General features: G+C 36.6%; 1 protein-coding gene across 1 annotated transcript; it reads right to left on the bottom strand.

Annotated features, from left to right (window-relative positions):
• Positions 1-280: 280 nt before the first annotated feature.
• On the bottom strand, positions 281-13,737 carry LOC144444177 (zygotic DNA replication licensing factor mcm3-like). Its single transcript, XM_078133590.1, has 19 exons — positions 13,606-13,737; positions 12,718-12,830; positions 12,079-12,287; positions 11,737-11,867; positions 10,685-10,843; positions 9,838-9,917; positions 9,284-9,523; positions 8,829-8,885; positions 8,266-8,437; positions 7,531-7,665; positions 7,039-7,128; positions 6,073-6,157; positions 5,715-5,841; positions 5,190-5,340; positions 4,208-4,348; positions 3,776-3,909; positions 3,081-3,193; positions 1,821-1,941; positions 281-769 (listed from the first exon to the last, which is right to left on the bottom strand). Exons 1-19 carry the CDS (start codon positions 13,675-13,677, stop codon positions 568-570), a joined length of 2,532 nt encoding a protein of 843 aa, XP_077989716.1. The 5' UTR covers positions 13,678-13,737; the 3' UTR covers positions 281-567.
• Positions 13,738-17,046: the final 3,309 nt, after the last annotated feature.

The following is a 17,046-nucleotide window of genomic DNA, read 5'->3' as shown; positions in this document are numbered from 1 at the left end:
ACATAATATATACTTTTTTATTTCCAGTCCGTCCTAACTTCAGTAATGATTAGGCACAACGTTATTCTTATATGGCAGTAGAAAAGTTTAAAATTTAGGAATATTAAAGCTGTAATAGATGTCACTGGAGCATTTGTTTGGTACAGTTTTATTACACATAATGATTTATTGTTATACTCCAAGAAGTATATTAAGTCACCTATATAAGTAAACTTGTATGTGTAGTGGTACACACTGTACTGTGGCATAGAATAACATGATGAAAAATAATATTCACACCAAAAGTTAGAAGGCTTGCTTTCATGCAAGATTTTAACTTTCTTACTAGACTGCTTACAGCTTATATCAAACACTAATTAGCTGGTACTGTATCTTTTTTCTTGTCTTTTTTGGTTAAAAAATGCTCTCGTTACAGCAGCTTTAACATCATGAAAAGAAACATTTGCTCAAGTTGGTTTATCTCTTTTCCTCTCACATCCCTCTCTCTAGTACAATGGAAATGTCCTGTACTTGTAAACCCATAGGGAGAATCCATTACTAATCCAAATTGAGGGGTAGTTGTTCATTTTAGATGAGGAATACTATTTGATCTGATACCATGACTCGATTATCATCTTGCATTTTCTGTAAAGCAGCCATAATTTCAGCGTCTGAGAATTTATTTTGTTTATGAGCTTTGTTCATCTCTGTGGTGATTTCAGCCAGAGGTTTACTTTGAGAATGGTCTGCTGCAAAGATCTTCTGTAATGTTGCCTTGAATGCATTAAATCTGAAATAGGAAAACATAGAGGAAGTTTGACTTCGGTTAATCAATCAATCAATCAATCAATCAATCATTCCGTGAATTTATAAAGCACCGTTTCCACTATGATGTAGAGTTCAGAGACACTGTGCATTTAGAATGCTTGGGAGAATAGATATGTATTTTAAGTTGTTTTTGAAGGTGTTAGCTGTTGGTTTTTGCCATATTTCTGTATTCTATAGATGTGAGAATGCAGGCCTACCATATGACACTGGTTTGTGCTTGGGACATGCATTAAACATTTGGCAGATTATCGAAGTATTCTGGGAGTTGGCTTCATGTGAATTAGGTTCATTCAGCATTAGTTTGTAGTAAGAGTTTTAAATTTAATGCTATCCTCTACTGGTAGCCAGTCAATCTCTTTAAGGATTGCTGTTATGTCATCATATAACACGACCATCACAGAATATCACAACTGAGACATTTCAACAAAACGAGGCAGTGATTTTAGGAGGGCAAATAAACTCCTGATCTGAAGGCACTAATGTTCATATCAGAGAACATGATCATTTATTTGGTGAGAACTGTATACTTATTTTTGTACATTTATGATTTTTTTATCAATTTAAAGGGAAACATCACTCCACAAAATACAGGTATTTTCATAAATTTTGAGTTTTGGAGAGTCACGTCATGATTTCATATCACATAAATTTCACTCAGTTGCCAAGAAACACAGAATTGAAACTGTTTTTTACCTCTATTGCTCGTTGAGGGGAGCAACACTGCATCATGGGTCTTTAGCAGACATGAATATTCATTAGTTGCACACCAAATATTCATGACTCCTATTTCCTTCAGATAAACAGTCATGTATATATGACCATAATCTTACCCAAGAACTTTAGCTATTCATAAACAAACAGTGGTAAGACTAAAACCAACAACTTGTGTATATTGTGTAGACTGTAAGATGTGTTGTGTCGCACCAATAGTAGTTGATCATTGTGTGAGGGCGCCTTGTCACGGCATACCTTACAAAATATTGTGGTATTAGCGCAATCTAGTTCTACCTTACCTTTCTGGTGTGATCTCTTCTTGAGATTCCTCGGTATCCATGGCTTCATCCTGAGTTGATTTACCTTTAGTGGCTTCACCGTCACTCTGTGATGGCGTCCTTGGTCTAGGCGACAGTACAACTGAAAATTAAGAAATGTTTACAAAATTAGATTCAACTGCAACAAATCAACAACAATATCAGGAATTCACTTGTAATATTAAAATGTCTTTATGACATAAATTTGGGTCCATCAATAAATTTGGAATACTCGTACATCAGTCTCTTTATCGACAAATACAAGAGAAATTGGCCAGTTGTAAACTCGGCTAGTAGCAGACTTTGGCCAGTTGTGAACTTGGCCAGTAGCAGACTTTGGCCAGTTGTAAACTCGGCCAGTAGCAGACTTTGGCCAGTTGTAAACTCGGCTAGTAGCAGACTTTGGCCAGTTGTAAACTCGGCCAGGAGCAGACTTTGGCCAGTTGTAAACTCGGCTAGTAGCAGACTTTGGCCAGTTGTAAACTCGGCCAGTAGCAGACTTTGGCCAGTTGTAAACTCGGCTAGTAGCAGACTTTGGCCAGTTGTAAACTCGGCCAGGAGCAGACTTTGGCCAGTTGTAAACTCGGCTAGTAGCAGACTTTGGCCAGTTGTAAACTTGGCAAGTAGCAGACTTTGGCCAGTTGTGAACTTGGCAAGTAGCAGACTTTGGCCAGTTGTGAACTTGACAAGTAGCAGACTTTGGCCAGTTGTGAACTTGGCAAGTATCAGACTTTGGCCAGTTGCGAACTCTACCAACTGTAATACCAGAATAGTATCAATTATGTAGTAATGAAAAGTGTCCAGAATCTAGCCACATAGCTCTATCGAGTGATTATTTGTCACTTTTGGTGGAGCTGTCTTTCTGAAGACCATGCAAACTATCTTGACTGTCATCTTATCTCTGCATGGGTATTGCTATGATCAATTCAACATCTTGAGTGTACATACATACAATTACAATTCTGATACCATCAATTTACCACATAAAAGAAACAGTAAAATATATAACTTGCATTCAAGACTTTAACTCGTTCATGCTTGTGATATTTCTATACTGAACTAATTACTTTTCAATTCTGGCTGAGTTCACCTGATAGCTCTTTATGGCCATACTCTAAAATCTCTGTCACACTGTATTGATTTGGGTTTCAGCATGTATTGTTCATTTGAATCTTCTACCCTGAATTTAGTCAAACATGGTACTTCAAATATGGTGAGATTGCCAACAAAATATTTCTATACCTTCTTCATCTTCATCATCAAAGCTATCAAAGTCATAAGGATCATAACCATCTTCTCCTTGCTTCTTATGAGGGCGCTTTTCCTTTCTTTCACCATTTTTGTCCTTCATCCTCCTATTAACAGAAAATATTTACAAACATAAACATACACTGCCTCATTTATCAAACTGTAAATACCTTATCAATTCTTCCCTTGTTGTTGGATTTCCAATGCTTACATTTATATAGATATAAAAAATGAGCCCCAGTTTGAAACATCTGTGTTAACTACTATTTCAAAGACATTTAACCTTACTATCTTACAGTGTAGAATATGCAGTTTCTTATTGATTTCTGCGTGGTTGTATCAGACAGAGCCAGTGAACATTAACCTGCAATGTTCTGTATTCCAACATTCCTTGGTCATAGTTTCATCAACAAAATGAAAAGCTAAAACTTAGTTGTGTAACTAGGAGATTTAAAAAGAATTTTGCCTCCTTTTAAGCTCCTGTAGACTAGTTTTTTGTTATTTTTTTTTTTTTAATTCTTGAAGTTGTTGTGGTTTGGAATAATATGTGTATACGGATACATATCATTTCTACCCACAATTATTAGAAATGACAGTGGTGATATTCAAACTGACTACTTACAGATTCCTACATGACTCCACAATGGATGAACAATTATTCCTGGTAAATATTCAGTCATAAAGCTCACCTCTTTCTCCTCTTCTTTTTCGGTTCCTCATCACCACCTGACTCATCATCATCATCATCATCATTATCAGGTCCACTTGAACCTTCATCACTTCCACCATCATAACCACGACGTTTCTTTTCTTTTTCTAAAACCTGAACGCAAACGAGAACAATGAGAAAAGAGTAAGTGTGTGTAAGTTGATGAATAAGACTTGACAGTTTGTATGCCATGTGTATTGGTTCAAATTTTAGTTGTCGTAAGTCTAGCTTGCTTCAAATTCCACTTTAAAAGACAATCACTCGATTCTGTCACTCCCACCCAGTACAAGAATAATTCTGTCAATTAATGCTCTTGTAAGTTGACAACCCTCTAAAATATCTTCTTTTTCACCAGAATGTCATTTTATACATCATTCAGCACACTTCTTGACATCAATAGATCCTTTCTCACCTTCTTAAAGATTGCAAACTGTATCAATTCCACTGCAGCCTGGGCGTCTTGAAGTTCTATAGATTTAGACATCCTGGCTTTGGCATGCGCTGTAGCTAAACGAATCATGGTTTCCAAAGAACGGGCAGTTACAGGCTGGGTCTGTACAAAAATATAGAAAGAATGATTTAACTTTGGGATGTATTATACAGTTAACTAAACAGAACTTTGGTTTCAAGGAAATCAAATATGTAGATAAAATTATACATTAGCATGATTTTGGCTTTCGCAGTGTATTTGGTAAAAGGCAAAATCAACCTGCAAACTCTGGTTCCCATTTCAGCAGTAGTGTTCTCTGCTAAATTATAGTTCAAGGTGTAAAACTCTATGCCAGTTTTTTTTACCAGATTTCACATCTGTTACTAGGGTTCTAAGATCTTATAGGAAGCATTCCAAAAATCGGTGACCAAACAAAACTCAATAATGTTTAAAGTGGCATCAAATTGAATTTATACATTATTGGGTGTCATAACTACAACACATTTGAATTGTACTGACATTATTCTACTTACTGAAGCACACTTAACCATTATTTACAACTCAACTCAAATCTGGTTTTAAGATATCATTTATAAATGATATGATGATGTAATTTATTACATATATAAGAAATGTATCGGAAATCACTACTATGCAACTGACTTTTCTAAACAGATGCCAGAAGACAATTGTAGTGTCATAGAAGGCATACATAGACAGTAACATTATACTAGAATAGTGTATTATAGCTTTCATGAAAGTATTTTCACTTGAGTAAAAAGCTTATAAACTCTGCTTGCGCCACTTGAACTTACATTAATTTCGTAATGTGTACTATTCTGTAGATTGGAAAATCTAAAATTATTGTTTGAAAGTCTTTACAAATGTTGTCATGGCAATAGTTACATAGTTGAATTATCTGGCTTGTCACATTATTTCTCTATGTTTGTATAGTAACAGTTACCTTAGCAACATTGTTTGCTGTTGCTTCTTGACTCCTCAGTTTAGAATATTCTTCAGCTATATGTTCAGCAGACTCCCTAGTCAACACTGGTTTGACAGCCTTAGCAATGTGGATGTACTTTCTCATAAACTTCATGCTCACCAATTTCTTCCTAAAAAGGATTGTATTGGAATATTATTAATCATCATATCTTATCAAATTACAACAAAGCTAGATCATAAATTCATCCTCTGTTTCCCGATGGGTAGATGTCTTTTACATATACCTTGTAATTATTTGTAGTTGGGTCCCTAACACACACTTTGTCAGTTGGCTGTGGTGGGAAAGGTCAGTTCTTGCCATATTTTCTTGACTGCCATCAAACTATCCCAGTGTAAAATCACACTATCCCAGTGTATTGAAGGATATTGATAGCTTCCCTACTGAAGGAAGTGCAGGACATCAAAGAAAACAAACTGAGGAATGGACACACACAAATACTATATGCACAAAATTTGAGAGTAAACACATTTGTTTGTGACTAACTTTTTGTCTCTGTTTGATCCATGTAGTAAATTATCATGTTTATCATAGATGGGTGTATCCTCATCAACATCCTCCTCTTCAGCATCATACGTTGTCAAGGTATCCACACTGCTTCCCATCGCCATGGCTACAAAGACATGATAAAATGATTCTTACTTAGTTAGGTATCGAGGGAATGAAACTGATAACTTATGCATCATTATTGTTTGTAGCATATTTTTATAATAAATGGCAATTGATCATTTATTGTAATTTTATTTGATGCAAGTACTAAAATTTAAATAATCAAACAGATGACAATGTGGTATATTGTTTGGCGTGTCATACCAACTAAATCTAAATCTTTGATTAGACTTACCATCGCCATCTTGTTCTCCTGCAGCTCTGTAACGATGCATTCTAAGTACATGGTCAGAAATCAACCTATCATGATCAGGGTCCATCTACACATAAAATACAAACAATACATCTTTATTTATTTCTTAATATCTATGTTTCTCTGACAATTGTCAATGTAGTCTAACATGTAAAACCAAAATCAGTTAATGACACAGGAGTAACGTCAGGGTGATATACTTGGGGTATTCGCACAAGTGCTTGTAGAGTCCCTTGTGGCCATACTTAAGAGTGTGACAAGTGGAAGTGCCACCGAGACTGCCACAAGTACAGGTGCAGATACTAACGAATAAACATTTTGACACTCAGCAATCATGTTCTGTTTTTACTCCATATATTTATCCAAAACAAAAATTTCATATGAATTATTATTCCATATGTACCAGTGAGAACTTGCACTGCACTGCATACCAAAAACATTATTGCATACCTGCATGTGTTCCTTACACACTAAATCGTGTGATTGCAGTATGAATTTTATGGAAATGTACTTTTTCTGATAAATATATGTAATAATAACAGAACCCCATGCCACATGTGTTCCAGTGTGGGTACTCAGGGGTATTTGGACTCGTGCTTGCAGTGTTTTCTGCTGCATTTTCATGAGCATAGCGAGTGAAAGTACGGCGCAGAGTACACTATCACTCATGCAAATACCTGCAAGTACACCACCACACTTGCACATCACGCGTCATGTGGTTCTGTCATATACTTGTATGCTCCACAAGATTTTGTACACAAAGATTGCTTTTATGCTTATTTGGGTTCAGGTATGCAATAACATTTATATTACTGCACTGCACTGCATTGCAAATACCAATAGTATGTACACACACACATGCACCAGTGCACATTATCACTGATACAAATGGAATAATGAATATTTCGCAAAAACTGAAAGTTCATCTGTGACTGAAAGTAAACCCACCTGGTCTAAAACAATAAAGATGACATCAAAACGTGAGAGTAACGAATCTTGTAGTCCGATGTTTTCCATCGGTGTTTTGTACTCGTCATACTGTAATACAAACCAAACATTTGAAATGATCAGATATTATATCACATTAGACACTAAATATAGAATGGGCCGTGGAAGTAAACTGTTTAAAACTTTTGCTGTTACTTTGTTCAAGAAAACTCCAACCCGTTCTAAGTTAAAATCAGTTAAATAATCTAGGGTCACCATACAAATAGTGATACAAATGATATCAAAATTTAGTCATTTCAGAATCCAATGTGGCCACCAAATACCATGTTAACTCTGTGGGAAAGTAAAAGATTGATGACTTTGTTGAAAACAAGTCAGAAAACCCAAAAATATCTTTTCCTATTAGAAATGGGCCACAAACACGCTTGGAGAGAATTACCTTTGATTTTCAATGAAATTTGTCCAGGAGGTGTATTCAATCTTAAAACTCACCCTTCCATACACAGGATTGGCTGCAGCTAGTACAGAACATCTGGCATTCAATGTTGCATGTATTCCAGCCTTTGCTATGGTAACACGACCCTGTTCCATGACTTCATGTATAGCTGTCCTATCTTGGTCTGACATCTGCAAATCAACAAATGTTGAAACATTTTTTTAATAATAATCGTAACAACTTTGAACACCAAAACACACAAGCTATGCAATCTAGTTTGTTATAATATCCAAATAAATATAATATTATTCAGAAATGCCAATACGGCTACCATGACCATATTTGGTAGTAGTAGAGAGAACACTCACTTGCATATTCCAAATATAATATCTAATCTTGGTACAAAGTTTGAGGAAATTGGCCCCACTTCAATATGTCAGTACATGTATGTATGAAACCAAGGAATAGGGTGTAGTAGCTACAGCATAGTTACAAAGAGCAAACATGAGCATGGGCACACACACACACACACACACACACACACACACACACACACACACACACACACACACACACACACACACATTATCATTATATTATGAACATGGCAATATTAGTACAAGGAAACGAAAGCTATCAATCAACATAGAATTTCAAGACTTCAGTATATCTCATAGTAAGAGATCAGCCATGCAGATACAGTTGTTGTTTTGTACTTTTGAATGAAGCATACAATGTAATAGTGACAAAATGAGAGACAAGCACAGAGAGGTCAATAAACAGTAATTTACCTTATCAAATTCATCAATACATACAACTCCTCTGTCTGCTAAGACCATAGCACCTGCTTCAAGACGTCTTTCACCAGTTTCTTGGTCTACAGTAACAGCTGCCGTCAGACCAACACCAGATGAACCTCTACCAGTAGTTGGCAAGGCACGTGGTGCAGTGTGTAAAACATATCTAGGGATAAATTGAGAATGAATATGAAGGGGGTAATACTGTGGTGGTGGTGGTGGTGGTGGTGGTGGTGATGGTGATGGTGGTGGTGGTGGTGGTGATGGTGATGGTGGTGGTGGTGGTGGTGGTGGTGGTGGTGGTGGTGGTGGTGATGGTGATGGTGGTGGTGGTACTCATTGTACAACGGCATCCTTTCTCAATTTTCACATCCACATTGCAGACATTCAAACCGAGTGACAATACTTGGTTGCCAGGACAACACATAATCATCACATGATTACCATCTTCTATTCACTCATAACCACACACACATCACATTATAGTGAACTATTGTGTACCAGGTATACCACACTATTAGACTAGCTACACAATGTTAATTAATGGTCAAACTCACCTTAACATTTGTGATTTAGCAGTAGATGGATCACCTATCAATAGTACATTGATGTCTCTGTAGATCAACACAAAAATAAAGTGTAATTTCTGGAAACAAACATTTTTTTTTTCATTTTGACTAACCAAAAAATAATAATAGTAATACTTAATTTTCCCGTCCTTGTTGAAATCACCCTCTCATTCACGACACCCAATCTGGTGTAGCCAACAATTTCTACTCCGAATTACCATTACGATTGACCTTATTGAAATTTATAATAACTTGTTCTCATTCCACAGACCTTCGCACAAGCATAGTTTTTGTTCCTTCCATTTGAATTGGTGCACAAAGAGTAGTCACTATACCATACTACATTTGCTACAGAACAGAATAAAGGCTAATAAGGATATCTGTGATTGGTTGGCAGTAATCTATTCATAATTGAGCAGCCAATCAGATAACTTGTTACTCACCCTCTTAGTCTGGTTCCATTCTCCAGTATTTTCTCTGTACCTCCTAGCAACATACACAGTACAGCTTTTTTGATGTACTCATGTCCATGGATAGAGGGCGCTAGAGACCTAGCCAGTACTTCGAACACATCCTCTTTCTTATTACGACTAAATTTCTTAATTTTGGCAACATCATCTGCAGAAAATAGTGGTGATACTTCTTTGCTGAGCGTCTTGATGTTGTTGGCAAGTAGAATTGTCCTGTGAACAAAAGAACCAAAATTTCATTTCAATAACTGCAAACAAAAACTTTCTCAAATATGAATTCACAGGTCCTAGGAACAAACTGTTTCTGGTATTTATCTAATTTGTCAATTCAGGCAGTTTTCAAAGTCTAAAATTAGGACCAGATTGTTTTTAATTCCTAGATAAATATTTCAATAAAACACCAACAACATAAATGCCTATTAATGTTGTCGTTACAAATCAAGTATTTGTATGACATTGCCACTAATGCTACTCTTGTGTAGTATATTTACTGTGTGTGCTTTACAAGCCACAAAGTGATGACACACCTGAATGTTCCAGATGTATATCCTCCCTTTTTGCTTGGTAAACATCTGTATATACCAATGATTTGAACTCTGTCTCCAGGCTAGAAAGAAGCATGTCAAAGTTCAAAGGTTAATGTCAATGATTTGACCTTTCTATGCTGGAGAGCAAGACAGGTCAGTGTTCAAACGTTAATATCACTTTGCCCAATTGTTCAAATTGAGTCAATAACACACTTTCATTGTCCAAAATCTAATACGAACTAACATATGGACTGTAACCTATATACAATGTATATGACTAGAATCTGAACTTTTACTCAAAAGAAAGTATTAATTTAGGTTCAACGATCTAGTGTGATGGAAAGCTTAAAACTCAATGAAACCTGAATTTAAAGCCAACTTTGGACAGATTCAATGTTCAAAGAACCTGGGATTGAAACCCTGGCCTTTAACACTAACACTAAACATATAAACATGATTACATTCTTCTAGTCGACCTCATGTACACACATCTTGGGATTCGGATTAAAAAGTTTGGTCTGAACAGAGTTATAGAAAAAGTTGGTCCACAACAAGAGAATAATTCTATGTGATAATTATGTCTCTACCGATAATTCAACACTAATGTGAGAACCTGGGATTGAAACCCTGGCCTTTAACTGATAAAATAACACTAATGTGAGAACCTGGGATTGAAACCCTGGCCTTTAACTGATATGATAACACTAATGTGAGAACCTGGAATTGAAACCCTGGCCTTTAACTGATATGATAACACTAATGTGAGAACCTGGGATTGAAACCCTGGCCTTTAACACTAAGTGCATAATAACAAAGTCTAAATGATTTGTACATATATACATCTTACCTTACATTTGTCTACTAGATCATTATCAACAATAATATCAACAGATCTAGGTAACTGACCAGCTGGAGCTTTCTCTGGCATTTCTTGTATAGACAAAGTTTGATGGTCTTTGTATGTAGATAAACCATACTCAGTCTCCAGTAGGTTACCATCATCATCCTTAGAAAGAGACAATCAAGTATAAAATATTATACCATGTACAAGCCAGGTTCAACAACAAATATGGAATTAATACTCTGGTTGTTCTACGTCATGACAACGCGTGTCTCTGTCATGGCAATGCGTGTCTATCTCACTGGTTCTGCTGTCAAAATTGTCATTACTTTCACCATATTTTTTGGAAAATTACTGCCGATGGTATGATTATATTTTCCCCTAATATTTTCTCATCATTCAGTCGGAAAATACTGGTGACCTAAGGGCTAGCGACTCGTAGTGACAAGGGCCCCTTAGGTCACTCTTATTTTACTAGGCTGAACGAAGAAAAGTTTTGGGGAATAATATCTACTTACATATTGGTCATGACTTGCAATATTACCCTTCATCACTGGTTGATTATAACTACAAGAACTACAGTATGTTAACTAGTCAATGGAAGGACTGGACTAAAAAGACCAGTTTTTCTACCAGTTGCCAAAGTATTTTTTTGTTTTTTTCTAAGGGCAGATAAGTAGGTAAAATGTGCCCATGTTAAAAAATCATTTGATGGTTTATTCACAGAAGGTAGTCAACACTTTGAAGTCATGAATATTTACTGTTCACCTAATTCATGTGCATTTCTACCGATTCCCATGAGGCAATAAAAAAAAACAAAGTGAGGCAAAAGTTCAAATTGGTGTTTCTCTGAAATTGTACATCATGTAGGTGATGTAAAATCATGAAAAATCTCTCCAGAACCACGAGTTTATGAAAATGTCTGGTTTCCTGGAGTGATGTTTCCCTTTAAAATGTATGTTGCTGTTTTGCCAAGAATATTTACCTGCAACCCTGATGGATCAATTTGTATAAATAGCACGATATCAAAATTATGTGAAAATGATATCTGGTCTTACCTTTGTTGGATAAACTGAACTTGAAGGAAATGCATCCAATGACGTCAAATCAGTGTATTTCCTCTCCATGGTTTTTTTGGTGGCTGGACAGTAGTGAACACTGCGTACAACTTTAGGTCTTACCAAGGAACCTACAAAAAACATAAAATTTCACTAATTTTGGGTCTATGTCGCAAAATTGCAAAATGAATGATACAGGTACCAAATATACTTTTAAAAAAAATAATTTCAAATCCAACAGGATAAACCTTATAAAGATTTTCACATCAAATCAATCTATCATTGACTCCTTCATTTGCATAGCAGTGATGTCACTTCCTGTCAAATATATTGCTGACTTACATTTGGTAACAATCCCCTCCACACACACCAGGTTACCAAGGTGACGAGCTGACAAATTTCTTGGTGTGACATGCTTTGAACCAAAACTGCCTTCGAAACCTACAAAGAATTCTTCATGTTGCTTAGCATACGTAGTGTCTGCAGCACTGACAAATTCCTTCAGAGCTCTTTGGAAAGCGACCATCTCCTCAAAAGCATCAGTCAACAATCTATTGCAGGGGGAAAGAAAAATCATAATTTAGACATGCGCTGGCTGCAACTAGGACATTTGTTTTTCAAATAACCAAAGATGTAGTCACTACAGTTCATCAATTACTCATAAAAAGACATTTATCAGTTAATTAGTTGTCAATACTAGCTGTAGGTAGTGTAGTGACAAGTGTAAACCTTGTTAGCATGTCAAATTGGCAAACACACAGTGACACTGCATTTCACATAGAGACTTAGAATTTAAAAGTTCTAATTCCCAGAACTGTGTGGGTTTTTCCAAGGAGTAAGTTTTCAGGTAGACTTAAGATATGTCATGTACATGTTGTTCAACCTGATCAGGTTTCTACGTCACAGTTATATTTACAGCATGACATGAATCTTACAGACTATTTTTTTTAGGCAGCCGCTTACAAATACAAGACATCTTACCTGCTTGCTCGTTTTTCATTCTTTCTTCTCAGATCATTGATATTAACAATTAGTCTATTGTCATTATCTGTAATCATCTCCTTCACCTTGTCTTGATAAGTGCCTTCTTGTTCCTATGGTGATTAATGATATGCAAAAATATGCAATACAAAATCAACTAATCATTGCCCTCAAATTCTCCTTTTTACTTAGAATCAGCTAAAGAAGTACAGGAGTGGTGTACAAATGTAAGTTTATTGATTTATTGATAATATTGGAATGTCATATTCACATATTACACAGTTGTCCCTTATTATATGTATCATCTTCAAACTGTTAAGACACTATTATTTTTTATAAAATACAATTGTACAGACTTCAACACTATCTACTTAGAGTTTGATTAGAACACAATACACAGTTCAAACCTCAATACACATGTTGTTATATGTCGTACATTCAGGATTAGTCGTTCACACCTGGCAACTGTGAAGTCTCTCTAACAAACCAACGATAATTGTTGTCACTATATCTATGGAGATGTACAGCTGGAAAAATGTTAGAATTCAGTTCGGTAATACTTCAGGACGTAAGCCAGAATCGAGACCATGTGATACTTCACGACACCATATCATATGACCACGACATTGAACTGGCCTTGCTTGTGACCATTTAAACTTTAAAAACTTCATTTCAAAATAGTCTGTCGAAAATTGCAGATCATGTGTATCTTATTCTGTATTCCTTGATGACTGTTTATTGTTCAACCTGTCGATCTCAGGGCAATATATATGTTTTCAGTTAAAACTCTGAATTTCGGAACTGACAACAAAACAAAGAAACCATACACATGCACATGCCGAACTTGTCAAAGTTTGTTATGAGAGAAAAATAAACATCGCAACTTACATCGTCGTCCAGAAAGTCCAGATACTCTCGCTGAGAATCTCTCAACTGCTGATCTAGCTCAGTTTCGATCATATTGACGTTTTTGCTCGATGAAAAATCGACGAAAAACGGGGTTATAGCTTTTCCGTCTGGTCAACGGTGTTGCAATGGAGAGATGTGCCAATTTCGCGCCAAATGACTCACGTGATACCTAGCCATTTAATAAAGGTCATTTGAAAGGTCAAATACTTTCGTTACTTTATCTTGCAAAAACAAAACTATTCACAAATTCATAAATAATATTATCAATGTCTAGTAAACTTTTTATTACTTAATTATTACCTTTCATTTTGAATAGGGATTTATTTTTACTTTTCCCATCAGTCAATGCGGGAAAATGGCCGCTTACAGCACTATCTAAGTCGTCTTGAATATATCCATATTTATCGATATTTGACGATATTTAGGCACGTACATAGCTGGAAATGGAAGACGAAGCTGAAGCAACAGATATAGGAGACCCCATTCCATTGCACTTTACTCATGGGAAGATATATTCGTGGGATTCTGCAGGTAATATACATTTACATGGTGTGTTGTTATCGCTTACCAGTCATAACGTCCCCGGGTCAAAACGTCCCCGGGTATGACCAAAACGTCCCCGGGTCAAAAACGTCCCCGGGTATGACCAACATTTAACCAAGAGACTTGACTGTGTAACAGTTTCCGTTCCTTCCCTAAAACACGGTCAAGTATCGATGCACACACACACACACACACACACACTCACACACAAATAGTTTGGGTCGAGGAAAATGGAAAGACGGGGACGTTTTGACCTGGGGACGTTTTGACCCGGGGACGTGGGGACGTTTTGACCCGGGGACGTTTTGACTTATGGAAACCGGGGACGTTTTGACCCGGGGACGTTTTGACTGGATACCTTGTTATCTGAGCTGAGGTCTTGGAACTAGTATCTCCATAATCATAATATATCCATGGTCTCAACCATCGTCTGTACACTGTAGCTGTTAGTATAGTAGTGTGTTATATGCAAACCATGTTTACCGTATACGGTACATGTCATGTAAACAGATTGTAATGTCCGACTCCCAGCTATAATTGTAATAATCAATCGTTTCTGAAATAATTCATTGACAGAGCAAATCTGTTTGCATAGATTATAACTTAGTTGTTCAACAACATTGCCATTGGTGTTATTAATGCGAAATATCAACAAGAAGATAAAGGGACTATAATTGTATAAGTTGGGACTCGATTGTAGCACTGTCCCGTCTAGTCTACACTGGAGAAGGAAAAGGGACAGTGTCAGAATCAAGTCTCGACACACTCCGTCTAGTCTGCAAGCAGGAATACTCGAACGTGCACTCAGATCCTGGGTAAGGCCAAGAGATTTATTTAGGGGTGAACACGATTGCAGGAAATAACATTTTTGTAAATTTGGGGTACTTGAGAGTCACATACATGCTGGGCATTCATGTACATCTTTTGCATGTGATTGAGTTGAAACTTGTTTGCCATTCATTGTTCAGTGTAGATCCTTGCCATGGACAAGTATTGTCTCATGAGATTCGATAAACATTTATATAATTATATAATAGCAGAACATAAATATTCATGATCCCTAAGTGTTTATTACCTTCAAATAAAATTCATAAACATGCTTTTATTCCATACATGGCGCATTTCCCTTTTAGCCCAGTTTAGTCATGCAGCAAGAAACGTGGCAGAAACAGTTACCATGGAAATATGTTGTAACTATTCCATAATCTCCCTCAAGCAATATAGTCTGGTTGAACCATCAATACCTCAATTCTGTGTTAGTGTGTATCAGACCTTCAAAACAGTTTTAAAAGATACATGTTTGTCATGGCTAACACTAACACTAATCAAACTTTTAGGAGTCCATATTACTTTATTGTGTTGTATCAGGAATGTAGATAATGTAGGCTGGTAGTTTGCAAAAACAATCGACTACTCTGCAATTACTTGCCAGCTACTTTTTCAGGAATTTGTGTTTAAAAAGTCTTTGCTCCAGCCACTACATGTACATATCCATTATTGGGCAAATTCATAAGTCTCCCTTGTAGGTACAATGTATAGACTGTAAGATACATTGTGTCGCTCCACCCTCACCACCCTCCTCTCTCATATCTGAGAGGGGTTGACCAATGTGTGAGCATGTCCCCCTCATGGCGTACCTTACAGAATGTTGTAGGTATTTAAGTACCACCTATTTTTCTAATTGTGCCTTCTACTTTTAAAATTAGTTATATCCCTGGTTGTATTCTCTCATTGTAGATGTGAGTAAACTTAGAGAAACACACCACATTGTGGGTTCACTAGTAGGAAGTCTACCTAGAGCACCAAGACAAAACCTTCATCATGGTCTGCCTCTACTATTACTACCTGAAGAAGCTGCTGTTCTTCTTGAATATGGTGAGTTGATTACACATTTTTATCCAAATCAACAATTTGTGAAAACAATATAAATGTTTGTTTACATAATGTCATGTACACATAATAACTATACTCTCATTTACATACCGGTATGCAATTCGGTATTGTACATTCTCACAAACCAGAGCTGATGTTTCTTCCCCAACACAGCGAAATATATTGGCAGTGAGTCTTGGATGGTGTTGTAAAAGAGGCTATGGTTTACGATGATTGCACTGCAGTGAAATTACAATACACCCATAGAATGCACACTCACCAGTGCATGTACTGTAGTCATATATATTTTGACAGGTGAAACATTTGACGGAATGGTAGTTTAGGATTTGTCTAGTACACTTTAATTTGGTGGACAGCGAGTGTAAAGAGAAAGTAGACACTATGTACTTGTAAATAGCTCAGCCAGTCAGCCCATCATATTCAGTGCAACAGCTGCATACAGAAATACGACAACTATGTTAGCTGGACTTATTTCCACGGAAAAAAGCTTTTGCACATATTCAGCTAAAATAAACTCAGTGCTGAAAAACAGAGTAGAGTAATCACTTGTACATCTACTACATTGTGTAACAGTGTGCCCTGCCAGCTTTTGTTGTTGGGAGTCAAAATGATAAAAACTGGGGTTTGAATGTGAGTCAACACCATAGTAAGAGAGCAGGGAAAACCAAATTTTGGTGTGTCACTAGAAATTGTGTGTCAGTGGCATGTCAAATTGGCTCAGAGGGCACACTCACCACACAGTAAGAGATAGGGGAACACCAAATTTTAGTGCGTCACTAGGAATTGTGTGTTTGTGGCATTTCAAATTGGCTCAGAGGGCACACTCACCACATAGTAAGAGATAGGGGAACACCAAATTTTGGTGTGACACTAGAAATTGTGTGTGTCAGTGGCATGTCAAATTGGCTACTTAGCAGTGTTCCCTCTAAGTTTTTTGAGACTAAGCAACGTAAGGTGAAGGGGAAAAAATCGAAAGGGTGACAT

The sequence above is a fragment of the Glandiceps talaboti genome, chromosome 13 (assembly GCF_964340395.1).
Source record: "Glandiceps talaboti chromosome 13, keGlaTala1.1, whole genome shotgun sequence".
NCBI classification, from domain to species: domain Eukaryota; kingdom Metazoa; phylum Hemichordata; class Enteropneusta; family Spengelidae; genus Glandiceps; species Glandiceps talaboti.
The sequence above is the reverse complement of the archived record's forward strand: the minus strand, read 5'-3'. Positions and strand labels throughout refer to the sequence as shown.